The sequence below is a fragment of the Neodiprion fabricii genome, chromosome 4 (genome assembly GCF_021155785.1).
Source record: "Neodiprion fabricii isolate iyNeoFabr1 chromosome 4, iyNeoFabr1.1, whole genome shotgun sequence".
Classification (NCBI taxonomy): domain Eukaryota; kingdom Metazoa; phylum Arthropoda; class Insecta; order Hymenoptera; family Diprionidae; genus Neodiprion; species Neodiprion fabricii.
Window position 1 is genome coordinate 15,266,914 of NC_060242.1, and position 27,983 is coordinate 15,294,896.

General features: G+C 42.3%; 1 protein-coding gene across 2 annotated transcripts in view; it reads left to right on the forward strand.

The window, feature by feature from the left end:
* The first annotated feature begins 41 nt into the window (after positions 1-41).
* LOC124181063 (transcription factor 12) overlaps positions 42-27,983 on the forward strand; it is an 82,518-nt gene continuing 54,576 nt past the window's right edge. Inside the window, exons 1-5 of one of the 2 annotated variants that reach the window (XM_046567230.1) lie at positions 42-134; positions 11,805-11,854; positions 16,391-16,613; positions 17,735-17,760; positions 18,474-18,518. In XM_046567230.1, coding sequence (XP_046423186.1) covers positions 53-134; positions 11,805-11,854; positions 16,391-16,613; positions 17,735-17,760; positions 18,474-18,518 — 426 coding nt within the window. In that variant the 5' untranslated portion in view covers positions 42-52. The remainder of the gene's footprint in view (positions 135-11,804; positions 11,855-16,390; positions 16,614-17,734; positions 17,761-18,473; positions 18,519-27,983) is intronic. The other variant, XM_046567236.1, reaches the window with a different exon arrangement.

The following is a 27,983-nucleotide window of genomic DNA, read 5'->3' on the forward strand; positions in this document are numbered from 1 at the left end:
TGGCGCCGCTGGCGGCCGTTAATCGAAACAAATGAATTGGATGTTCGGAAACATGGCGGCCAGCGACGACGAGCCGATGCATCTCTACGAAGTATTTCAAAACTGCTTCAATAAGATCGCTAACAAGCAGCCTGGTGAGTGTGAATAAACGAAGTTTAACATACTAGGTTTAAGAACCAGTGCATAAACAGTGAATAACTAGCCCGGAGTTGACGTATAATTGTGAATGTTTAAGAGCGTGCGTGTCGTGTTTCGTTCGGATATCGTATCGTAGACGTATACAGCGCCGCGTTTTTTGACCAAAAACATCGCGTCCGAGTGACATGTGGGTGAAAATATCTGACCGGACGGTTGTCGTTCGATTACCAATTACGCGGCGTACGGGATGCGATTTAACGATGATTAAAAACAACCGTTTTCAACCCAGTTTCCCAGGATGGTTCTGTTTTGGTTCACTTGACAATGTAGATGGTGCTGCCTCTACGGCATTTCTCTCCCCTGACTTACTTTTTTCCACTTTTTAAGTTTTACTCGCAACACCCGAGGTTATCCAGTTCCCGAACGATGTATATTCTCCCAATTAAACATTCCCCCTTCACCGCCCCTCAGCCCAAACGTGATTTCACCAAGCAACTTACACGCGATACTCGCTAAATTTCACTCCATCCCTCTTCCTCGCCTCCTCTCTACCCCGTTGTCCCAACACCCCGAAAACAATCTCTCCCTCGCCGTTTATACACGTATACATATGTATATCACTCTTCCGAGACAATACCCGGCGGGTTAGAATCTCTGATATCCTTTTCTGTACTTTGCCCGCTCGAATCCCATCATATTACCAATACCCCGTTGACAATGACGATCTGTTTACAGGTGTCCCTTTTTCCATTTCGCCATCGCGCGATTAAAGCCAAGATTCGAATGCATATTTACACAATTCTAAACGCGTGGACAGATACAGTTCGTCGAAGTTGTCAAAGTCTCTGCACGGAAAGTCATAGATGTTCTCAACCTCCGCACGAGTTAGGCGAACTCGTCTGCGGGACCAAGTTATCATCGTGCACAAGTTATCGCAAGTTATTCTTCCGCGACGGTATTACAAACGCACAAAGTTTGGAAAAAACGGGCGATAGTGGTTAGGAATAGTTCGTCGACGTGACGGTGTTAGTGAACTTGATATACTTGAGATACTTAAGATAACGTTAACCCCCAAACGCGATAGATTTACGACCCAGTGTCAAGTAGGATTCCATTCGACATATCGACGCGTTACACGTGTTGGAAATCTTATTGTCCGTTCAAGAGTGATTAATGAGAACGAATAATGGATTAAAAGCGAAAGAAGCGTAGAAAACCTCATTTATTGCACCGCCGAAACAATCAAGAAACGTTCGAAACTGAGAGGAGGCATCTTCCGATCTCTTCAGACTTTGGCTAGGTGGAGTGATTCTTGTCGCCACTTGCAACAATCGCTGCAACATCGTCCTTTGTCCAAATTCCCGCCGTTGTATCGGATGCAAAGATGCACTGATGAATTAACGCTAAACGAAAATATATCCTCGGCAGACGGGCATACCTACCCGTTTTTCGCGACGGTGTCGACCTTTGTATTTGAGATAGAAGCACGTGTCGTAGTCCACCACGTACGAACCCCCGACAGGTGCGCAGTAGCGAAAATAGCGAAATATCAACCCCGTCCCGCGTGCTACCAGCCTTCCGACTCTCCTCTCGCTCTCTCTTTCCCTCCTACTTTCCCTCGCTTGTTTTTCACTCCCTATACGAGTACCAGCCATGCGCAGGCGTCTCCTTTATTTATTTATTTTTTTTTCATTCAACTTTGTCGACTGTAAGGTTCCTACCGTTGGTGCAACAGCTCACCAGTTTGTTTAGGTCAAAAGAAAGATTCTGTCCAAAAAAGAGCGTTCTACATTGTGTGGAAGATCGCGCTCATATGATTTTTCACTTTTTTCCATGGTTTTTTGAATTTATGAAGAGACGTTGCAGCAACTGAATTATTATTTCTTTCCTGAAATTTATGTTACATCCAAGAATCACGATCCATAAACAACGACACATCAACCGGGAATCTTATTTTCTTAAATTACGAGTTTATATTAAATTATAAAGATTTCAAGAGATTGAATTAACAATGAAAAAGCCGCCAGAAACACTTCTCAAACAACAATTGTAGACTTCTTGATATTACAAGTGTAGGTCTTCCTTGTAACGTAAATTGATATTATGATTGACGTAAGCGGTAGAAAAAAAAAATTTAATTCACGATACTTGTTAAATTAAAAAAATTGTATATAAACGTGAATACGCATAACATAGAACGTTTCGACAGAATCTTTCTTTTAAAACCCAAAAAAACCTTTCATGGGGGTGAACTGGTGGAAAATCGCTGATTACTTTGTTTCTAAAACGGCCTAACGTACAGTCCTTATTTCTTTATCATTCACGTCTTTTTTTTCTTCAATCGTCGGAGCAAGTCTAGGAGAAGATCCGAGGGGTTAGTTGGGCATGGTAAAACTTCTTTTAGGTTGGCGGGAGGGAGGACGAGGTGGGGGTGCGACACCGACGCGACGCAGTGCACCTGCCGTTGTCGTTGCTGCCGTTGTACCGGCTGCTGCCTCCTCGGCACGTTGTGCGCCGAGGTATATAGGTTTTTGTTAGCTTTGTACGCATGCACGCACGGGTTTCTACTTACGCGGTGCGAGTTCACCGCCGTTCGCGGGTTGCACGGAGAGTCAGGCGCCCACCACGTAATGTAAGTGCAGCGTGCACGTTCACGCTCACCTCGTGTGAAAACGTCACCTACGTAGCCGGTATTACGGTCCGTTGGAACGATACCCTTAATTTCAAATTGGGCGCGGGGGCAACAACTCGCCAATGGATCAACGTTTGGAATGGCCGATGCATCGAAATTTCAAACATGCGATGATAAAATAACGATAGATGAATTGTTCGAAATCTTGATTCGTCTAATAGGATATGTCGGTTATTCACAAGTTTTTACCCGCGGTACCCTTCAAATTCTAGTTACTCTGCACCGAACGACGATGCGAAGATCCGACCGATGTCTCTGAATCGAAAACTTGAGAGGAATCGAATCCGATAAGTGGAGAGTCGTTAATCGACCCGATGTATCGTAGAACGCGCAACTTGAAGAAACGATCGTCTTTCTTTCGTAAATATTATACCGTCGTACGCGTCAATTGCGGATCATCACAACCGTTGATCCCATTTCTCGTACATCCGCGACCTTGTAACTTGTACACCGCGGATTCTGAAAAAATCATGCGTATTGCAATCAAAGCTCGCGTACGTCGGTACAATATGTTTTCGAAGATGACCGGAGTTTCAGATTTACAGAGTCTGGGTTATCTGTATACGTGTATCTGTATATATATATATATACAACGTTTACAGAAATTTCTGCTCGGATGTACAGAAAATCGAGGAAAAATGGTGTCGCGTATCAGTTCGCCGGACTTTCGGCTGGTCGATCACCTGTTGAACATTCCAAGCGTCTGCTGCCTGCCTACCGGTACCTTACACACGCGCTTTTGTACCCACCGCTTATACACTATACCTTATATTCCCAAGGCGTGCAGGCAGGCGAGCAGACTGGCGGCAGCGATCCACCTCAACTATACCTTCTCCTCGTTCGCTTGCTCGCCTCGCATCCCGAGAAACAGGAACGCGACGCGGCGAACAAAGGTGACAAAGTCCCCCGACGGGAGACGAGGAGGTGTATCGGGCACGCGCGCGGCACGTGGCGCATCCTATACGTCTCAACGGCGATTCCTCATTTTTCATAATAAGAGACAATCACGCCGTAACGCACGGGGTAGGTGAGAAATCTCGTTTCCTTTAAACCCTGGTCATGGTCTCGCGGACTCGTTCATTTCTCCGGATCGTTACTCGAGTACGTGTCGCTTATGGATAGGTGTGTAGACTGCGACCGGAACAACGAGATGGATGATCCTGTAACAATGAAAATTAACCCAGCGTCCCAGCTAACAAATTTTCAATTTCAACTTCAAACGATCTTTGTTACTTCGTGCGACCCCAAAAACCCCCTTAGGATTTTGATAGTTTTTTTGTAATTTTACAGCCGCCATATTGGATCCGCTATCTTGGATTTAGAAATGATGAAATTCCGACTTTAGATTCGTGATCGGTGAGCCCAAAAATCTCCGAGTTGTTAAATGCGTGACTGAAAGGGTTAAATATATTTGAAAATGTTCGGTAAACCTGCAGTGGGAGAGTTTGGAAAATGACATGAGCGAACATATACTGGACTCTATTTCCACCCCCCCACAAAAGCAAATACTTATGTATAACCGGCCCAATATACCGACGTTGGGGATACTGCGTTGGGTCGAGAACCTCTACTCGGTGTTACGGAGGTGGTCCTCCTCCCCCTCCTCCTCCTTCTCTTCGTCCTCTTCGGAGGGCCGTTCCGACACACTGGGACCGTGGATCGGGGTCCGTAAGTCCGTTCGACGTCGGTCGAATGGGCGAGAGGAACGAAGGGAGGGACTCGGAACGACAGCTGCTCCATGCTGCAGTGACCTTACCCTCACCACGTCGGGGTCTTGCCCGAACGGCGAGCGGTCGGTCGCGTGGCACGCCACATTCTGCCGGCTCCCCCTCGGGCTTATCCCCGTCCTTTCATCCTCTTCTTCTTTTTCTTCCTCTTCTTTCTTCATCGGCGCTTTTCTGGTTTTGCTGGCTCGCTTCTTCTACCTCGGTTTCTCCTCGATTCTACATCGGCTTACGATAATATCGTTCTTATGTACATGTATGTATAACCTGGAAGTTGGGATGCTATTCACAGAGGTCACGCGTAATTACTCAATTTTATACACTTTTCCGACTGTTGGACACCTTATTCTTCACCCGTTTTCGGTATGCCTGTGTATGGGTAAATTTTAAGTTTGCTAACGTTCGAAAATATTTCTTATGTTACCGTCGATGTGTCGTTATTTTCTTCTGCATTCGGCTTGTCCGCTACGAAAAGAGGCGCCGCGGACTCTTTGAATGCGAGATGATCTCTCTTCGTAGTTGGTTATAGTCTGGTACATAGGGTATAAGGTGGCAGCTGCGCTTAAATATTCCGAACGTAATACAACCTTAACGATCAACGCGCTTATACTGACAATATACAGAGTGTAACTTATCACGAGGCTAAAGTTAGTAAAGTTAAAGCGTCGAAACGTTGAGACTAAAATTACTATTTTTCATCTTTAGAATAACTGAAGAAGTTGAATTTACTAAATCCGAGTTTGTTGATGCTGTATTAACAGCTTGCTAAATTTCCAAGAAATCCCAAAGTTGCAAAACAACAATTTTTTCCAATCATGCACCGTTGGAATAACGTTACAAACTTCAGCCTGCTAACTTATCCGACTTACGTTCTGTGTACAGTGTTTGAAATAATTGAGATTGAAACACATGTCGCAACTTTTTAGTAACTGAAAGAAGAAATCATAAGTGATATGATAACTGTGACGGCAAAATCGCGGGCACTTCCTCGTTCAATTATCCTCGTGGAAATGACGACAGCTGCTGTGTTGGCCTGTCCGACCCGATTAAATTGCTGATAACCAGATATTTATACAGTGAAACGTACATTTATAATTAAATACTGACCTGAGAATTAATCACATGATTACCCACTTTACTCTTTTCTGCAGAAAAGAAAATAAAACTCGGACTGATTGTTATCTTTCGAGTTTTCGTGAAATTCTAGCCAGTCCGCAGCCTGCCTGCAGCCTTGCTGCATGGTATACCATGTTGGAGCCCCCCTCCCCCTCTTTCTCTCTCTCTCTCTCTCTCTCTCTCTCTCTCTCTCTCTTTCCCAGCTTACCCTTTCGAAATCGAACAACGCTAATCCTGTTGCAGGTAAAGCACGAAACTGCGAGAGAATTTGACGCGTTTTGAATAGTTCCTCTGTAATTTTGACTTCTTTCTTTTTAGTGTCAATTTTTTTTTCTACATTTAAAGCTTCGCCTCACACTTAATCACGGACACAAGAAAAAGAGCAGATTTCAATCAAAACTTCAGTAAAAGAGAGACACTCAAAATCTTTGTAAAAAAAAATATCCATGTCAACAATTTATTGTTTTCTCCATCAAACGTAACAGATATTACTCTGCACACGGTGATCTTTACTGTTTCTATAGTAAATTTTGCATTTTACGAAGTATGTTTCCATTTACCAAAAAAACCTGACGCGTCCCTCTCGTTTACCGTAGTTTTGGGTCAAATCTTCTCTTTTATTCTATCCGTGATCGATATAATACGACGTGCACATGTTTTCTTTATTTATATGTCGTTTTTGACTTCGTTAATCTTTCACGTGGTAGTATAAGGTTGAGGAATCGTGGGCGAATCTGTCGTGTGAACCATCAGCTCGCGATACAATTAACACACTTCGGATATTGACAAGGATTGTATGTATGCCGGTGTACGACCTATATTACAGTACGTAGGTATCGTATAACCGCAACTTCGTGATGAACATCACAGACGGTATTATCATCGCGCTTTGTTGCGGTACGCGATACAAGATTAGATTTTCTGTACATGGGTAGATGAGAATAATTATATCCGCGCACGTATAATAGTATGGCAGTTCGTTACCTTTCCAATCTTTGTTCTCTCTTTGTTCTAATACACTTCTTATCGCGTGTATTGTGTTTTTTTTCCTTTTCATTTTTCTCAACACTTTCCTAATTCTTGGGTCTATGCACAATTTATTGCACTATTATATTATTGCAAACAAACGGTCGTAAAACTTTACTGCAACTGCAGGAACAGAGGCGATAATCATTGCGGAGGTGCGTGAGGTTGGTGCCACGCGACCCGATGAGGTATACATATACCTGCCTGCCTACCCTTGCCTTCTTTACATTCAAAGGTTCAGCTTTTACGGAGGTATAGAAAAGAGGAGGCGCGCGTGTGCGTGTGTCGTAGAATGAAATAGCTGGTTGAAATAGGATGAAAAAGGGGATAGAGAACGTGCACGCAGGAGAGAAAAACGGAGCATGTATTACAACGAACCGCGTCTGTGGTCGTAGAGAGAATTTCTAATGTGCCGGAGCGAAGAGAGGGATGGAAAAAATGGTCCCTCCGGCATCGAATGTAGGTAGGGCCCCTCGAAGAATAAAGGGCGGGGATAATTCAGGTAGCCAACGGTTCTCAAACGCCTCTTATATATTATACGTGTATACTGTTTGGCGTAACGCAGAATCGCGCAGTAGACTTTGGATCAAGGATTTCTTCCATTGAAAGTGAAACTGTCATCAAACGGGAACGATACCCTCGAAACTGGAGAATCATTCCCCCGAAATTATCTGATATTTTTGGTGTTATGTACCATTGTATAACGTACCTACATCATACACAGACGATGGAGTCGATGAGCATATAGTGCCATAACACGCTGCGTCTGCAGGTAGAAACTTTTCTCGGGCACGCGAACGGAACGTGGTTAGAAGAAACTTTGTCTCTCTCTCTCCCTCTCTTTCTCTTCCGCTCGCACCACCGATCGGTCGGTCGGTCCCATCCGGTCGAGTGTACGGGGACTAAGGAGACGCAGAGGGGTTGCCAAACGGACCCTGAGCTCGCTCCACTTTCCCTCGCATCCCTCAGGGAGTATAATATGCAGGGGTGACCTATCGGGCCGGACATAATTAATTCGAGAAAGATGTCGTGGGTGGAGGAGGAGCATGCGGACGATGCGTTTTGCCTCGCGATGCCTGCACTGCGGAGGTTCCTGGACCACCTGTGAATATCCATCCGTGCATGTTGGTAGTACATAGCATGTATTGCAGGTAGATACCTATGACACGCACCCGACGTCGCCAAGTGATTATAAATACAGGATCAGCGTTGGATGTATTGCACTCGGGTAACCAGACGACGCAGCTTCGTTGCGTCCGTGAAATCTATGTATTATAACCTGCAGCGGCGTAGCCCTTGGCGGTGCGTCGGTGCGACTCGGGTTGACGACCCTGCACCAGACAATGATCTGAAAAACTAAATACTCCGACGTGAACGTGAACTCGATCGCACGGTGCAGCAGACGAGGAGGCGGTATAAAGGACACCGTGTAAGGTGTGGACGTGGAGGTGTACTCCAGGAAGTTGGCACCTAACACGTACGTGCGGCGCGTTATACGAGGAGTCCTTTATCGCATCCTGTCTCAAATACTCTCGGACGTTCGACGCTTTTCACCCACTGACGCGATTTCCTCAATATCGCAGGAATTTTGATTCCAGGTCCAAAGCAGGTCCTAAGTCGGAATGCTTCGATCGAAGTTAGAACTCTTTTTAAACTTTGCCGTGTCGGAGAGTGTGAGTAAGCCTACGCACGAGGTGAAAGACATGTAGATCCTAGTTGAGAGCTAAACTGGCATCCACGCGTAGTAACCTATAACGTACATAGTAGTTGAACTCCTGTTCTTGACGTGTCTTGCGGAGCGTGAGGGTACAATAATATCGCATAATCCTGCCGACCTGCTGCAGGAATGACGAAGTGGCGGCGGGTGGCTCTGTAATCGTCGTCGTCGTCGTCGTCGTCGTCGTCGACGGGGATATCATGCATCAAAGGACACTGCGTTACAGCACTGCTGCTGGTGGCTGACCGACCGCGTTGTCATTGTCAGGGAATTCAAAACTCCTGATTGCACCACACCGCTTATCGCACAATTCTCCCGCTAACTGTCCAACTCCGGTCAACTCGCCCTCTTCCATCTCGTACCTTCCCGAATCCCCTCTACCGAACCAAAGTCCGTCTTTGACGATGACCCGGACGAATCAATTCAAGTCTCACAGGGTGACGTTTGAAAGCGTACCTTTTTCCGTCGGCCTTTTATAAATATACCCGTTAAGTCGATTTTTCTTGTTTTTTTTTCTTTTTTTCGCCATACGTCGGTGTTATTTCGTCTCACTCGCTGGCTCCGGTGGAAAGAAATTCATTGATTCTTGTCACATGTAATAGGCAGCAACTCGCGGCGGCATAAACGCGTGGCATTTCAGTTGGTTGGGTGTAGAAACTGGCTCTCTCATCGCCCGATCAGCCGCGTATAACAAGTATGGTAATCGCACAGGCGTGTTCTTAGTTTTTAGCTCTTATAGAGTTTGAGCATACGCGTTATGTATACTCGTATAGTGTACGATGGTGTGTATATAGGTATAAGTGTACGGCGGTGTGTAACCACGGGCAACGGCCAATGGTACACAGGCACGATGACGATTATTCTAATACGTGTGTAACGAAGCGGGAGACCGAGGAGAAAGAGAGAATTTTTATTACCAGTTTCATGCCGGATGTCTATGTGTATGCCTAATGTGATATATCGTCTCTACGTATGTATAACTATACTAAACGATCACTCCGGAATTATACATAAAATATCCACGTGTCTCGATCCACCTTCTTCTCCTCACACTCCTCATCTTCGTCTTGTTAGGTATTCCTCGTGTGTAAATCGAAGAATATTTAATAAGTGGATCGATTTCCGATATAGCTCAGTTATGCGTTATATGATATGTATATATATATATATATATAAACAGACACACATACACACGCACGCGCATGCGTGTACGATGTAACGTTACTTTTCAAACATGCTATATACTAGCTGCGTAGTTGATTTGAACGTTGCTCAATACAAAGCAAATCTGCGTTATTACCGCTCGGTTAATTCTCGTCAACGTGTGCGTATTAATAATATACCTGTCTGTCGATATGTCTGTCCATCTATCTGCGACTCGTCAATTATATGTACATATGGGGCAGTCCATACGAAACCGACCAACCCGCGACCCGGACCATTTTTGATTTACTTGAAAATTATTCATTTTTTTTTCGTTGTACCTTCTGAAAGCAGTCTTTCAGATTTTTTTTTTATAGGCAATGAAACTCGATTTGACAAACCGTTTTAACAACGGTAAATAAATAAGCTGATGCCGGCAAATCGAAAAATTCACTGCGTCATCCCTCAAAATAACGGCAATATAGGAAGGATGGTGGTGAATTTTTTCAAAAAAAATTACAATGGTCCAAGTTTTGGAAAACAAATATTTTGGGTTCAAAACCGACTAAAATATATGAAAATGAATATCGATCTTTTTTTTCCGTATTCTCTTTATGGAAATACAACTCAAAACGAAAAAAAGACATAGCGTTTCATATTGATGTTTGTTTTTGAAAACGCTATCGGCGTTCAAATAAGATTTCGCGAGCTTTTGTGAAATTTTGAAAAATTTATTGTGCTTGGACGGGTTGAGACAAAAGTCTAAATAAATTCTGAAAGACTGCTTTCAGTAGGTGAAAAAAAAAATGACAAATTATAACATAACCGCTGGGATCAAATATCTAACAAGTTTTTTCGGTTCTAGCTGCAGCGTAACAGAACAACAAATATCCTTCTCGTCATTACTCATATAACAAATTATCATTAAGTTCTTTTCAAACCGATGCACATATTCATATTATCATTACCAATCGATTCGAATCGAGAATGCACGAGAACAGCACGAAAATCGCGACGCTGCCACAAACTTGTCAAGAAAATTCTCCATCAGCCGCGTGATGATGATTGGTTTTAATCTTCAAACTTTGTCGTCGATGCATATATACATATTCTTTAAATTCTCTACCCCCCTCCTCCAACTCCCTCCGCCGTCCTTTTCTTTTCACCATTTGCCGATCAATATACAATATAATATATAAATGAAAAATGCAAAGAAAAGTCGAATAAATTTCCTATACGTCTTTATAAATCAAAACTGCTCCACGACGGCCGCGTTAGCAGTTTTGTTTTGTGTTTCGCGGGGTCGCGGAAAACGTGAAGATGCTGGTTTGGCGATGGTGAAGAGGGGGCGAGGTCCTTTTTTTTTTTTCTGCGCGCTCCTAGCATACTCAATTTTTTTCACGATCGTGATCGTAACGCAAACACGTGTCCACCGATACAATACATATATATGCATACACCTGTAACGCGCGGACATAAATGCTGCAGATTTAGGCTGCTTTCGGATCGCTTTCTCCCTCACCTCCCCCTATTCGTCTTCCCACCACATACGTTCGATATTATTTATTAAAGACCCCGCGATGTTACAAATTTTTCTCCATTCAATTCACAACGCGTATATCGATGTAGCTGTGTATGATCTTGTCGGTGTATTTGCCTCATACATACCGTGTGTGCATATTGGTTATAAACTCGTGAGTTTCTTCTCTTTCTTCTTCTTCTTCTTCTTCTTCTTCGTCTTCTTCTATTTTTGCGGTTATCGATAAGTATACAAGAGTAAGGGTAAGGTACGGAATGGTAAATTTATGGCAGATGTGTGTGATCGAGGGAAGGTCGAGCTGCGAACTCGAATCCTCCCCGCGTCTGGAACAGTTCGTATGCCGGAGAGGTGAGGTGAGGTGAGGTGCTCGAAGACGCGTTATAAATATGAGGGATCTTCGTGATATGGTGTGTGGGTATGCGTATATTCGTTGCAAACATGCGAAGGTTTCCACCCTGTCTGTATATTGTAATGTTATTCGCGCATTGAAAATTCGCGGATGTATCACGTGCCGTGTATGCCACAGGCGGCACGGGGGTGAGGCTAATCCTCCCTCGTTCCTATACACACGACCGCGGACCGGCGGACCGACTTTTTCATTTTTTATATACCCATCCTCATTCGCACGAAACCTACTTTGTATACATTTGTTGCTCGGTGTATTTATTCATTCTTCTCATTCTTCGTATTCACATTTTATCGTTGCAGACAAACCAGGCTTCCAGTCGCCATATGGCCCAGCTATGGACAACGGTATGGTGAGTATATTGTACAAGTATGCGTATAGACGTACTATTTCTTTTTTTCAAACTCTACCCTAATTCCTCTGTGACAACAAGAAGAACAACAACAACAAGGAGAATCAGTTTTACGGTACGGGTTAGTATTGCATTTCATCCGTATAATACGTGCGCGATACGTTGGTTTATATCAGGGTTGGCCAACCGTTCGATCGTCGCTATTAGGCCAGTCGGTCGCGGCAAGCCAAAGATATATTTTTTCATGCCGCTGTCGAAAAGTATTTCATTTAATTCCGTGGTAAAGATTTGAGATCGGTAGATAGCTCGGTGTCTGGAAGGTAAACGGTAAATCTCGGGTCCGATCAAGTTGGCCATCCCTGGTTTATATTAATGCGTACACGTAATGACCGATAAATATTCTCAGAGACCGCGGAGGTATCGCGTTTTCATTATATTATAGAGAGTTATTTCCTAACGATTAGACGTCGGACGCCACCGATAAAATTCCCGTCGCGTTCCCTCCTCCCGTACCCGGTTACCTACATATTGTATATCATTAATCTACGATAATCGCTATCACCGCGGTTATACTTTGTACATCGCACGATATACAGACGCCACCGCGTATACACCCATATACGAAATTAGGTACACGCGTGTTTTATATTTCTCCACCTGCATTTATAACTTATTGTTATTTTACTATTTTTATGCAATTATGCAATCGCCACGCGTGATCGGTTTATATTGTAACGCAATTCAAGGTAGTATATGGGGCATTCCATGTTAAACCAACCGCTTTTTTCCATCGCCATTTTTTATTCGTTCCGCGATTTTTTATACGATTCTACCATCTAAAAAAGGCACTCCTGAATTTTTTCAAATTTTTTTCGCTAACCGTTATTTTTTTTTTTTTTTTTAAATATTATTCGAACCCATTTCGAAAACGGTCGTTTTTAAAAATCTGAAAAATCTAGTTTCTCATTCCGATCATACCGACACCTGGCCGATGATGGGCCGATTTTTTCTTCTATTTTTTTTTTAGCACTTTAAACATTTTCAACAAACGAAACTCGATCGCGGAACAAATCAAAAATGGTGAGGGAAAAAAGGGGTAAATTTGACATGGAATTCCCCATATATATTATAATCGGAACGCCTCGGGTGTACGACACATTCGTATTAGCATACGCCGTGTATGCGGGGGTAAAAGGGGAAGATAAACAGAGTTGTGGGGCTAGGTTAACCCTTTGAGTCGTCGTGGTAAGTATTCTTACCACCATATTTTTTTTTTTTTGTATATTTAAAGAAGTTTTCAACATACTTCTATGCGGTTCTTTGCTATTTCTGATGGAATACTAGTAGGTTTTCAATACTTGAGAGTAATTGTTGCGATGTAGTGTAAATTATTATTGTCAGAAACGAGATGCTTGAAAAATATCGTGCAAATTGAAGGAATAATTAATTTCCGAAAAGGTTACCCTTCTACACATATACATGTTTTACATAATTTATAAGCCTTTGGGGTCACTGATTATGAACCGGAAATCGGATTTTAAAAATTCAAGATAGCGGATCTAATATGGTGAAATGAAATTTCAAATTCGATCGAATTCGGAGAAAAAACTCTCTCTGTCCAGTTTTTGGGGTCGCTGATTACGAATCTGAAAACAGATTTTGAAAATTCACTACGGCAAATTCAATCAGCGGCCCCGAAACCCCCTGCATACCATTTTTTGACCGTATTCGATTCAATTTAAAAATTTGGCCCACCATATTGAATCCACCGCCTTGAATTTTTGAAATTTGATTTCAGACTCATAATCAGTGACCCCAAAAACCATAGAATACTATCTTGTTATAAAAGTTGACTCGGCACAATAATGTGTGACTCAAGGGTTACGGAAATGCCTGGTGTAAAACCGGGACGAGTAGAACGGGAATTTTTCGAAAATTGGCAAAAACGGAACACCTGCAGAATCTCTATCGATATAAGACGTACAAATCTTGCATATCGATACATCTTACCGAATTAATTATCGTTGTAATAAGGTGTAGGTATGTCTACGTATTCAAGGTTCGTATGCGTAGAGAAAACCTTGAAAACCGGGAATTTCGAAAATAAGACCGGACTTTTGAGTCTGTTGAAGAAATAAACTCGCTCTCGTACAAAGTAGGCACTATCGATCTTGAGAAAAAAAAGCGTACTTCAAATTTTGTTTCGTCGCACCGCTTCATACATTTTATGTATATCACTTGATACCGAACCTTCTTTCGTTTTTTTCATACGGAAAATTGCAAAATATTTTTTGTAAATTGATAGTCAGACAGTAGGATATTTAACAGGCAGTACTGAATGTATTAGTATGTGTAAAAAATATTGTCATTATTCAACGGTATATTTCTAGAAAGGTTATTGGAAAAATGCTATTTTCAGACTGGAATATCTGGAAAAGTCAGGGACTTTCAGATTCCAAAAAGCGTAATATAAATACGAACCCTGGTATTGACGTACCTCACCACCGTTTAATGTTGAATATTATAAACGATACGATATACGTATAGGTATAGGACATGTATTTGATTCGCGGGCGCGTGAACGACTTTGTCCAAAAATATAACTCATGAGGCGAGGGGGGCAAAGTTTTTTCGCGAAGTGAAAGTCGTGAATCGCGAAACTGGGGGAGGAGGAAAATCAGGATAATGGAAAGTGGGCGCAGAAAGCAAAGAACGAGGTATTAAATTTTTAACATATAAATAAATATCGTCTCTTTCTACGTTATACGTATTATCGGCCAAAAATTCCTTACCCGTAGGTACAGTCGCGGTTGAATATGGCGAAATAAATTTATCTCGCGTCTTAACCCGTACAACTGCGAGTAGAATATTTATTTATAGAGTAGTTGGGAGTCCCCGGGGTTGTGGTTCTTGTATACGTGTGTAACACGAATATGTCGAGGGGGGAGGACAAGAAGAAACCTTTGGTCAGTTTTGATACGCTGCCAACTAAACCGAGGGGGAAATAACTCGAGATTTGAGTGACACGCAATCATTTTTTTAGTTCAATTCGTTTAAATAAAATCATGTGATTTGATCAAAAAAAAAAATTTCCTCATCCATTATCATTTCGATTCATGAATCTCAATTTTTTCTCGATAATTCGTTCTGATTGAAGTGAGTTTCAAAGAATTTTTGTTCACATTTCGATATTTCCCGATCATTCATTTTTTTTTCTTTTTATTGCAATTGAATTGTTTGTCCCTGTACAGAAATAATGATGAAATTTAGTAGTTAAAAAATTAAACATCATTAAAACTTTGTGAAGTATTAGTGACCAGGAGGTAGATTGAAAAATGAAGAAGGTTTAGTCGAAATCCGGTTATTCAAATCCATAATTAAAACTACTGAAATTTAGTTAGCCATAATAAACCGACAAAAACAACTTATATTTTGAAGAGCCAACTTCTAGGAAATCGTTCTAAAATTTCACAACGACGATTTTTCTTCCCCATATTCCGTTACGTTAACGTTACTGACTGTAGCCTCGTGAAACAACTGCATCTTCACCCATAAATTCGTATACACACGCACAAAGATGGGCACAATTATTGTGAGGTTTGTAGGTTAGCTTCGTGATAACCCATACAGGGTTGGTATACCTATCTATATGCACGTACGTGTGTGTAAAGTAGGTGTAAGGTGGGTTGGTATAGATTTTTCGAGGAACGGTAATACGCACTTTAATAATCTAATCGCCGGTTGTTAAATGATAAAACGATAAGAGATTCTTGATCCGCTTGATGATGATCGGGCTCACATTATATTGTACATTTCCAAAACCCCTATTACGTGTTATTTTGAATCGGTAATTATTATTCTATTATACTCCAATGTTTTATATATCAATTTGTAATTATATTCTCCTGCTATCACCTCCCGTTTCTTCTTTATATACGTACAATTTGGGCGGTTTGAAATGAAATAAAAAGAAAGATTTTCCTACGAGCGGATGAAGAAAATGCTTGCTTCTAGTCTAAAAGGAAGTCTTGAAAAGACTCGGCACTTACACTGTAGCTCAAGTGTAAGGCCGAGCCGTTTTTTGATTTGTGTGATGAAAAAAAATCTAGAATTTGATTTTAACGCACATTTAGCGTGAATTATTTTTTTCCATAAACTATCGTATTGACATCCGCCACAAGAAAATACTCGTACAGTGTGTTCGTCGAAAAATTAATCTGCATTGTTTTTCCAATACCTACAACTCTCGAAAATCATTGTTCATTCCCGAATCAACGACAATATATATTTTTTTTTAATATCAAACACCCTCTATTGTATATGTATAAAGGTCATGTATAAACTCGTCATGTTTGTTGAATCAGAACTGTAAGCTTTTTCTGCAAGTCCATTTCGTACTTTATTTATTTATTTATTTAAAGAAACTTTTTTACGACTCTCGGAAATCTGTCGTCTCTCTCCTTCTCTTCGTCTCTCTCTCCCTCCCTCTTTTTTCCATCTACTCGAATACAATTTTTCGTCGCATTCTCATTTCAGACGTACGGCGGCGGTCCGTTCGGAGCGGCGGGCGGGGGACCCGGAGGCGGTCCCGGGGGCGGCGGGGGGGTCGAGGGGGCGACCTACCCCCCGGACTCGCCGTATTTCCCTTTCGGAACCCGTGGTACCGCGGTACCCTCCGGAGCCACCCTAACCACGACATCCGCCTCCAACCCCACGACACCAGTCATCAACAACGCGAGATTATCGAACCCCACAGCCGGTAAGTCTGTTTCGTATACCATAAATTTTACACAAAGTGTATTACCGTGCTTGTGCGTGTGTTGTGTGCGGGTGCATTAGGGTGTTTCAAAAAAAGAGGAATTTTTTTTTTTTTTTTTTTCTTTCTGACGGTGTCCAAAAATTCATAGTATACCTAGAACTAAAAATTTTGGCGCCAATATGAGCTCTTAATATCAATAGTAAGGTTTGCCTCTATCCATTTCTTTATTTTTCATTTAAATAACACGGGGAAGAGTTTTTTTTTATTTCTGCAAGTTGAAACAATTTTTATAACAAGTTGTTGATATTGTTTTTTGTTATAACGAGTTAATTGTTCAATAAAATTTCTTAGTATTTAGCAAAAAAGGAATAAATAAATTTGTTATAAAAGAGACCCAAAAATCATTTATGTGACATTTTTAAGCTTTATATTTATGTACTTGTGCTTTTTGTGAGTCAAGTATTGAATTAATTAGCAAAAAAAAAAAAAGTTTACAGTCTCAGGTTAACAGAATTAAAGTAATTTTACATAAAAAAAATAACATAAATATGGCATGTGATATTTTTTTGTACTTTTATTGGAAAATATTTGAAATTTTTGATTAGTGTTATTTTTGATCGCTGATATCTTTGAAACGGTTGATCTGAGGAACTTTGATCTTCAGACGTTTTTTGTAGAGCGTGAAATTTCCTACAAATCTCTTTTTTCAGATTGTTGTTACGATGAACCGTTCCAAAGTAATAAAAATTCCAAAATAAAAAAAAAAAAATTTTCCCGTTTTATTTAAATGGAAAATAAAGAAATGGACAGAGGCAAACCTTACTATTGATATTAAGAGCTCATATTGGCGCCAAAATTTTTGTTTTTAGGTATAATATCAATTTTTGGACACCATAAGAAAAAAAAAAGATTTCGTCTTTTTTTGAAACACCCTAGGGTGTATATGTGTGCGCGCGAACGCTCGCTCTGAATCCGTTTAACCAAATGAACGCATGGCGAACACAATATACACACTCTACCTAAATTATACACATGCACTCGTCACGACGTGTTCGTTGCTCAGGAATTTTCATTCACAGGCATTTTCTTTTTTTTTTTTTTTTTCTGTTTATTTGTTACAGGAGCAGCTGTCAAGAGAAAGAAAGACGTAAGTAGAAAAAAATTGATGCATCTATTTTACACACGATATTGCATTGCTTTATTATTACTATTATTATTGTTTTTGTTATTATTTATTTATGGACGCGCGTCAGTCCAGCAGCAAACGAGGAAGTTCGGATCTATCGACTGAAAATTCTATTGTCGTTAATTGTTTTTTCACTTGAGCGGAGGAAATATCCTCAACGGGTTTGTGGATTTAAATGTGATCACATTATGATACTTGATGATTGGTTGATTCGCAACAAGCCGACAGCCGTTCGTCTTCATTTTTAATTTCTTTATTATCAATCTCTTGATTCTCTGTGAATTTCTTTATACATTATTTCCCCCCCTTTTTTTCTCTTCCGCTCTGCTTTTCTTCCGTGCTTTCAATTCTCGATCGTAAGCGCTGCGCACCTATACCGTAAGCTTCGTTTCTTCTTTCAATCGTTTTATTCTTTTTTTTTATATATATCCTCACCTATTTTTTCTTATACTTGACTGAGTAAGCGGGGGGGGGGGGGGGGGGGGGGGGGGGGGGGGGGGGGCAATCTCGTCCTTTGCACGAATGCGTTATATAGGTGTAAAAACGCATGTAACACCATCGATTGTACATAATACATTTCACCCGAACTCTGTTCTTCTCTTGCTCTATTTTTTTTTGTTTTTTTTTTTTTTTTTTACAATTTTTTTTACAATTTTTTTTTCAATATCAAACAGAACATGGACGGACCCGACGGAGAAGTCGTCACTACACAGCATTGGGTAAGTCCGATATTTCTTATGAATATTTTACACGTCCGTGTCACATTCCGTATGAAAAAAATTCTTCTAGCATTTACGATCGTTGTTTAACCCCGTGAAGTTTTCGATATTTTTGCCGTGTAATTGGACGTGCGAAAATCCTAACTACGTTTGGATTGGTGCTTCGCGTAACTTGCGAACATGCATATAATTACAGTTGGTGAATTTTTGCGCGCGTTTATTTCGCTCGGCCGCGCTCGTGAATCAACGGTAAAAACCGCCTAACAAGACGTCGACCGAAAATAGACGTTTCCGTATAATAAAGACCGAGTCGTCGGCGTCATCGTCGTGCTCTTGGTACAGAGGCTAAAAACCGAGACACGCGTGTAGTTTAACCCGCGACGTTGCCGTTCGACGTACTTCAGGTCAAGTTGTTTCGCAATCGTGTGGATCGCCGCGTCTCTAATCCGCAATTATTGCCGGTTGCACTTATTCAATCGCGAGTAGATACGGATTTAACGAAGTTATAGACGTATGATGTACAAAAGACGGTTGAGGTGGCGGAAAGAAAGGAAGAAAGGAAAGAAAGACGAAGGATCCAAAAGCGGAAAGTAAAAAGTGAGGCAAAAAATAATCCCCCCCCCCCAGAGGATGATGCTTGTTCGTCTATTAAAACTTGAGTATATAACGCATATCATGATGCGTTGCTCTGCGGTTCCTGAGGGGGTGGCAGCCCCGGTTGCAAGGGTCGTATGTACCGTGAGAGTGGCTTGGCTGTGGGAAAATTGGTCCCAGTCGAGTGTGACTGCGGCATGCCAGGTCAACCATCGCTTACCCCGCGTGCTACACATAAAATTATATTTACGGGATTAAATGACTCGTCGCTCAATCGCAGCTTTAAACCAAAGTGGGTATTACGATTATTGAAGATTCGGAATCGAACAGAAATATATTTCGAAGATATTCTCACGAGCTGTTGTCGATATGATATTGATCGGTAAATTGTTTTCACACTCTTTTTCATATTATTTTGGCGTTTATACGAGATATCTTACTATCGGTGCGGTTACTGAATTGATACGGTGTCTTGGGAATTTTAGCGGAAGGATCAACCGCGATATGATCGTCCGGTATGACGATGACGAGGATAGGATGGGGAAAAAACTGCAAAAACGTCGCCGTCCTTGTGCATCGTCGATTTAATAATAACACAAGTCAACAACATTTTTTTTTCTCGAGTTTATGTTCGAATGAATAAATTTTGATTTTATACATTGAATAATAATAACCAAAATCTTCATTTGTTACTTATAGTTTTGCTTATGTCTTTTTCACGTTGATAAACGAGTCTTGAAGTCTTCGGTTAATGGATGAAAAATTCTTGACCTCAGTACTTAATTGTGCGGAAGATCGTGGAAATGTGGGTTGATTTTTAGTTGATAGTACAAGGAACAGGTAGCAGAACGTTGAACTAAGAAGCAAACTTTTTTAATGAAAAAACCTATTTTTTCTTTTAACAATCACGTGAAAGAAATCAAAATTTGACGTCTAGAACCCAGACTCAAAATTCGTGTTGACCGGTGTAATAACTGCAGTGTAAATGCGCGTCTTTTTTTTTTTAAAGAAAGAATCGGTTTCACGAAAGGACCGGAAGGAAAGTGGGGATACGGTAAAAAGTCTAATATGTAAGCAAAGAAAAAATAATGAAAAATAACCCGACGAATATTTAGACCTGCCGCAAAACGTAGAGACGGATCCCCCCCCCCGTTTTCACCGTCGAGGGCGAGTGCAGGGCGGGAAAGGTCGTCGCCGAGGGAGCGAGTCGCACGTTCAGTTTCTCTACGACACCCCAGACGCCGCTGCTCCGTAGGCCATTTCCTAATAGAAATGTAATCGCGCCCTCGGTGCCTAGTACTTTCTGAATAAATTATAATATTCTTCCGAGTTGTTTATGATGGCAAGGTGCTGCTGCCGCTGCCGCTGCTGAAGTCACACGTCATTGGCAACCCTCCGCTTCGACTCCAGCGTGAGCCTGGAAACAGGCAACCCAACGTACCACTCGGTACGAGGGGTTGCGTGTCAAGGGCTCCGGTCGTTGCATGAATTTCCGTACGTTGTAAAAAATTTTAGTTATACCTTATGCGAACGTGTTACGTTCCGTATGAACATTTAAAGGCAAACCTCTCGCGCACACGCCGATGCACCAAATTCAATGATCTATGAAGCGTTTCATATTGTTTCTGTCGCTCGGAAAACCTCGTCGAATGTTTGAAATAATTTTTTTTTTTTTTTCTGTTACGTCTAGCTGGCACCTTTATCTAGTACCTATATCATTACACCTTGGGGTCAATTGAAATTAAAAATTATTGTTGCAATCTTTTTTATCTTGTAAAAGTCACTAAAGTGAATACTCGAAAAAAAAAATTTAAGTTATAATATTAAATTGCTTCCTTACAGCAAGCAATTTTCGGCTGGGGTCTTCGACGACCCCAATGTACCATCAATTTTGTGCCAGATAAAGTTGATAGCTAAAGATTAAATAGTGCTTTATGTTGACATTTTGGAATTTTCACGGACAAAATCTACCAGCGGATACATTTCAGATGTATGCAATATGTAACGTTGTTACAGGTTCGGTATTTCCTTTATTACATGTATACATGTAAGTAGGTACACTTGGGGACAATGAATCTGAGACGGCTAATTTTTTTACACCCGACAGTTATGTTGGCAACACAGAGAAACCTACAGCGCCACAGTCGGCCGAGCGCGAAACAAACTGAATCTCGATAAACGTAACGTAACCCATGGCCGTCGAATCGTCGAAAATGACGTGTCAATGCAACAAGTCGTTATCCCCGCGGTATTCTAAGGTTAGATTCAACGGTCATGAGTTACGTTACGTTCATTGAGATTGATTTTGTTTCGAGCTTGGCCGACTGTGGCGCTGTAGGTTTCTCTGCGTTGCCAACATAACTGTCTAGTGTAAAAAATTAGCCGTCTCAGATTCATTGTCTCCAAGTGTACGTATCAAAAATGCTTGATACGGATATTACGTAGATGATAAATTCAAAAATCAACATCGTCAAACAAAATAAAAAATCGAAGGGTAAGCATGCGTACCTGCAAAACGCTTGCAAAAGAGAAAACCGCATTGTGACGTTGACTCGGAGAGAGCGCGGGACCGAACGACCGAGGGACACCTGTTGCTGTTACTCGCGTGTACTCTCCCCCCCTCCTCCACCTCCGTGCACCCTTCGAGGCGCGACTCCCGGAGGTAAGCGTGCGCCACGCCTCGCCTCGCTCCATCCTCGTCCTCCTCCTTCTCCTCCTCCTCATTCTCATTCTCATTCCCATTCTCGTTGTTACTACTCACTCCAGCGGGAGCCGGAGGCTACCGAGGCGACGGAGGAGGTCTGTGTGCTCGGCACACAGAGTTTGTCGACTAAGTACACCGAGCGAGTGGACGCGCGGTTGTATACGGCTTCTGTCTGCCTGCGTGTGTATATTAGGGTGTCGATATTTCGGGGTCGTATAATTTTTTTTTTTCCCCCCCCTTTTATCTCGCGCCTCTATAATATAACATCGTTTCTTGGATTTTATGATTTTTTCTCTGTTACCTTTCCTCTCATCTTCAATTGCCAAAATGTTATTTTATTTATCACGGAATTAAGTGCGGTATTTGAGGTAACTTCTACGACATCGGGTTAATGCAGTTGTATAATTTATGCCATTCGTTGTCAGAGTACACTTGAAAAAACCGTGCGAAGTACCTTTTACCAATCGAAATTTCTATCGCGTTGTAATGTGGTTGAAAAATTTAAAGAACGAGGAGAGCAGCGGTCGAACAATCGTGAACAAAGAGTCGAATTTCAATCGCTAGGGTGTACCTACTTCCGGTTTACGATAACAAGCTGATTTTGGCAAGATGTACCCTTACCCTGACAATGAATAGCATCGATTCATCGTGTGGATCAACGCCCTGCATGTCTTCGCAAAATGACACGGTATTATTATACGTTGGTAAACGCGTACGATACTGATTTCCAACACTTGTACTCTTCACCTCCGACTAACATAAAAGTACCGCGTGCGGTAAATTAGTCGGTGACGACGCGTCGAGAGAGCACCCCCTCCTTCCTCTCTCTTTCCCGCCTCCCGCCGATCTCTTGTCAAAAAACAAACATACGTCGGATTTTACGGATCATCGGATCGCTCTCCTATGCGTTTACGTCGTCGTGATCGGTAGGCAGACAGCAGTCCATACGTCGTATAGATGATACACGCGGTGCGTGCGTGCGTGCGTGCGTGCGTACCTCTTAATACCCGACGAGAGACACAACAAAGAAACGGCGATCGAGGGTGACACCGCAGGCAGCATCACGTCGCCGTGGACGTTCCGATTAACGCTGGTGAACCCCGTCGTATAACAACAATTAATTTATTATCTTTACGGCTCGCGTGAAATTTCGAGTGCCGATCGTTATAGCCGGCACCAAGTGCCCGTCGCGTGCACCGAGGACCGAGGGACGAGGGCCAAGGGCCGACGTATTATCATATGAATATATCAAACGGTGCATGATGCGGTATTCTTTTCTCATGCTGCAACTCTAAAGCGACAGATCGTCCAGAGGCGAGCGCTCGACCGCTGATCGGTACTTTCGGTGTTATTATAACGGTGATACTACACGGATGTAGGGATATAGGTATAATTATCTCATGTGTTCAACAGTCGCCCTGTACATTTTTCAACCAAGGATACCTTCGTATAGATAACACAGATTTTATTTTCAATAATTGATATTATACGATGGGTAGTTGGGGAGTGTCCACCTGTATTTACGTATCGGAAATTTCGAATCATCTTTATCGGATTTGATTTCTTTTTTCATCCCTACCTGATTGTATTTTTGAATCGAAATAATAATCCGTCAAGGTATCGAAGGTGGAAACACAAGATTGCACGGATCGGTAAAATTTTTTGTTTAATAAACTGCGAAAACTCGATGAAATTTCTACCTCGTAACAACTGATTGGACGAATCTTTCTCATGCATTGTGAAAATTTCACGCTGAGCAAGTTCGTTATTTTTACCCCTCAATTGCGTCGACTGTAAACAATCGCTGCAGGGGGCGGGGTTGAAAATCCGAATTTGAAAACTTACGGAAGCGTCTAATTCCGAATTATTTGATGGCGAAACTTGAAGTAAAAGAATCTAACTTTTATGAAACAATAAAGTTATGAATGGTTGGAAATTCGACGGCTCAAAGTTCCGAAATGCAAGATTCCGAAAATTCTAGTTCCGACAGAGCAAAGTGCCCAAAAATAAAGTTCCGATAGAGTGAAGTACCGAAAATTAAAATATACTCATACAGCGTAGTTTACTCAACGAGTGCGTGCGGTTAATTAGAAAAACCGAGAATCAGAATGACAAGGATTCCGAACGTAAAAATATCGAAAATCCAAAACAAAGAGAGATCAAAGTAGTGAAATTCCCAAAACCGAAAATCTTCGATGATTCGGGATGTCGATGATTTAGATTTTTAAATTTTCTCAATCGCACTTTCGGAAATTTGACTCGTCGGAGTTAAGCCCTTTAAAAACTTCGAGCGTCGGGTTTCAGACCATTCGAAACTTGAATGTTTCGTCAAAGTTTGATTTCTTTACTCTGGGTTTCGCCACCAAAAAATTATGAATTTGGCGCTTTCCAAACTTCTCAAATTCGAAATTTCAAACCTGCCCCCTCTGTAGAAAGCAACTTCGAGGATGAGCAAGCAGGAACCAGACCGACGTATAATACCTACCTAAGTACCCTTCGTTCGATCGTATACAGCACATGCGGATCTGACGGTGATTTCAACGTTGCATATCAATTCAGGCGTACATATGTATTGTACGCATGTATTTACCAACCTTCTGTCCTCTTCTACTCTCGCGCTTGCATGCCCGCGCTTCGTTTGTGGTCTAGCAGCCTGTGAAATTAACACGGTAGCTAGGAAGACTCGTCCCCCCGCTGTATATTCTATACATATACGAGGTACATACTTCACATCACGGGTACCCATAAAATTATACTTACCCCGTGAAGCGGGGCAAGAGAGGGGAGAAACGGGGTACGAGCATCCGAAAAATGAACGCGGACCGAAGGATTGAGAAAAAATCGAGGATAGAGAAAGGTTTTGATACACTGGTTTATTTTCTGTATAATAGATCGGATATCTTCAACGTGTTTTTTTCCCCCATTTTCTTTATCTATTCTGAAATTTAATCCCAAGTCGTCGCGGGAAGCTACGAAGCAAGTACTTTGGTTCCCGGGTTCGGAGAGCGAGAGAGAGAGAGAAAGGGAGAAAGGGCGAGGAAGGAAAGAGGGGCAGTGAGAAGGGGGGGGGGTAGCATCCCTTAAATACACACCGATGTAGATAACACGAGCCTTGTCGGCTGGGAGCTGCCCTTAACTACACGTGCCTACGTTCAAGCTGTTTGCTTTGAGGCAGTTCTTCCTCCCGCCACCCTCTGCTCGACTAATTCTATAGGGAGGCGGAGAGGATAGGGTGTACCTTCAAGAGTCTAGAGTTTAGAGAGAGAGTTTAGTGTTTAGGTAGACCCGAGTTCTAGTCGTATACAACGCGTGTTGTGGACGCGCCGTACCGATTATCTCCTAACGCGGTGCACGACACTTTTGTAATTCCTACAAGGATCGGTCGAGGACGCGTGTGTAATTTTCTCAAAGCTAATTATCGTATTACTCACAATCGGTGATGATAATTAAAAAGACTGCTTTGATGATTCAACTTTAATATACGTACGCTCGTATCACGTCGAGTTATTATAGTTACTTAACATTATCTTCAATTTATACAATAATATTCTTTCATTCTTCTAACGATGTTTTTTCTTTTTTTTTTTTTTTTTACCCCCTCTCTCTTCTTCCAACGTCTCGTAAATCGTCGTCGTTTCTCGTGCCGCTTCTCTGATTAGAATTTTATTATCGTCCCCATACAGTGGAGAAGGGAGAACATATGGTCTCGTTTACGATGGAGGGACGAACAGTTTTCAGGATTTTAACTTTCTTTCAAGTTGCTGGGATAAAAGGTACCGCCCCAGCCTAACCTAGACGACTATCCCTGTGTGGTTTACTCCGCCGCCGCATATCCTTGAGTTAACACGAGTTCTTCTTTTTCTTCTTCTTCTCTCGCGTTTTACTTCTTCTCCAACCCCCGGCGCCCACCTCGATTTTCCCGCTTTGTCTCTCTTCCTCGCGGTTCCCCTCGTCCATTTGGTACGGGGCAGGCGAGGAAGTGGATGGGGGGGCTAGAACCACCCTCGCTAAATAGTTTCGTCAATAAGAAAACGTTTTGTACTTACCTAACCTTAAGCCTCTGTTACCTACCCGGCTCAACCATATATTAAGACCTGATCTGCGGGCGTAAATTTGAACCGTGGCAACGATCGAATCAATCTCTTTTGTGTAGGCGAATTGTACATAGGTAGAGGGTATCTTTACTGTTAAAAATAAGAAACAATCCTGTTTTCAAAATTTTTTTTTTTTTTTTTTTCAGAAAACAATGAACACCAAAAACGATTCGCATCGATTCAAAAAATGGATCAGAGTCGTGTCTCTTTCAAAGATTACGTATTAAAAAATTGAAGTAAATTATTTCTTCCGAATGTGGAGTGCGTAAATACCTCAGGGGCTGATTTCGTAGGACTTGCAGGTAAAACGATGATGGGACAGGTCAGTGTTATTCAAATTGTGACCCCCTGGGGGTCGCGGTCGCAGGCCAGGTAAAAGTGAAAAGCACAAACGAAGTTTTGCGAGGAATCCTTTGAAATCACTGACATAGTTTTACTATGGACCCGGGGATTTGCCAGATTTTTTTTACTCGTAAAGGGGTCGCGAATTGAAGAACGTTGAAAAACACTGGTGCAGGTACTGGTACATGGCTTGAAAATACGCGTAAGACGCTAAGGGAGCCACCGTTCCTCCGATGCAGGGGAAAAGAGGATCGAGCAGGATGAGGATAAGGTCGAAGTGGCGGTGGAGGGGGAGGAGAAAAGAGGTGGTGGAGGTGGAAGTGGGGGTGGGGGAGTAGAAACAGCCAGGGCCAAACTCGGGAGTATTTATAAGCAAGAGCCGGCAACCCAAAGTACACCGAAGATAAGCACTAGCTCTCTCCATCCACCTTACTACCACAAGCCCACCATAAGATACATCATCCCCCACATACTATTCCGTGTACACTTATCTGCATAGGATATTGTAAATTGCAACGTGTCATAAGAAATAAGAATAAAAATAAAGAAACTGCAAACGAGCGGTCGAAGCTGTCGTGCGAATCTAAATTCCGCTTTTTGTTTTTTTATCCGATTGCGAATATTCACTTCTCTCTTTCGTTTATCTATTTTGTCGTATTGTTCAACGTGTTTCCGCGTGGATCTCCAGGTGACCCGACGGCCTACGGTATTCCTGTACCTTAATACGCCCTTAAACGCGACTATAACACAAGACGAGTAAACTTATATGTTATTATATTATATACCTCCATATACGTAAGTACGGTTTATATCTGTGACCCGCTCTACACGCCCACGTGTAGGTACAGGGCGTGTGTGTACGTGTATACGGTATACACGATGCAGGGTGGGAGCGAGGGAGGAAGGGAGACCTACTAAATCTCACCCTAAGCATCTCGAGCGACCCACGACCCATCCTGCAGCATCCCGTCCCACTCTCTCCCTCCGCCATATACGCCCTAGCCGGTGTGCCAATACGCGTCCCGGTTCTAGGTACCTACATAGAACGTTTGTGTCTGCTGCTTCTGCTTCTGCTTCTGCTTCTGAGCTCTCGGGAATCCGATGGTGTGCGTAAGCAACCTACCACCTATAAGGTGTAGCTCTGTGTGCGTGTGCCTACGTACAGGCGTAATACTAACCTCCGCCTACCCGCCTCGATGTTCCTCCACGTCCCTCCGCGTCGTCTGCCCCTAACCTCACTCGCTCGCTCGCTCGCTCCCTCTTTCCGTCCATTGGCGTCAGACTTTATAATCGGGGGTTGGTGGCACGCTGTGATACTTACTTTTATACCTTTGTACCTATCCAATCCACCGGTTCGCATTTTACTGTGGATTCGTGAAATCCCGTCTCTGTGTGCGTTGCGGTTATCATCGTCGCTTGTATATTATGTTCACTTACGGCGGTAGCGTATACGTCGTTTTACCGATCCATGGGTTCCATTTTCCATTTTCTTCTTATAAACTATCGACAGCGGTAATCCGACGGTCGTGACCCCTCCTATACTGCAATTGCAAGCGATACGTCGGTTTTCAACGTCGTCGACAATGACTTTTTTTAATATTTGAGAAATCTTTTCAAAACCCGATGCCTACGACAATGCTCGCGGCATCCTCCCGCCGTGCAGTTAATGTGTTCCAGGGTAGTAGATCCCTCCCCCTCCCCCCTCCCCTCTTGCCCTGCTCTCCCAGTTTC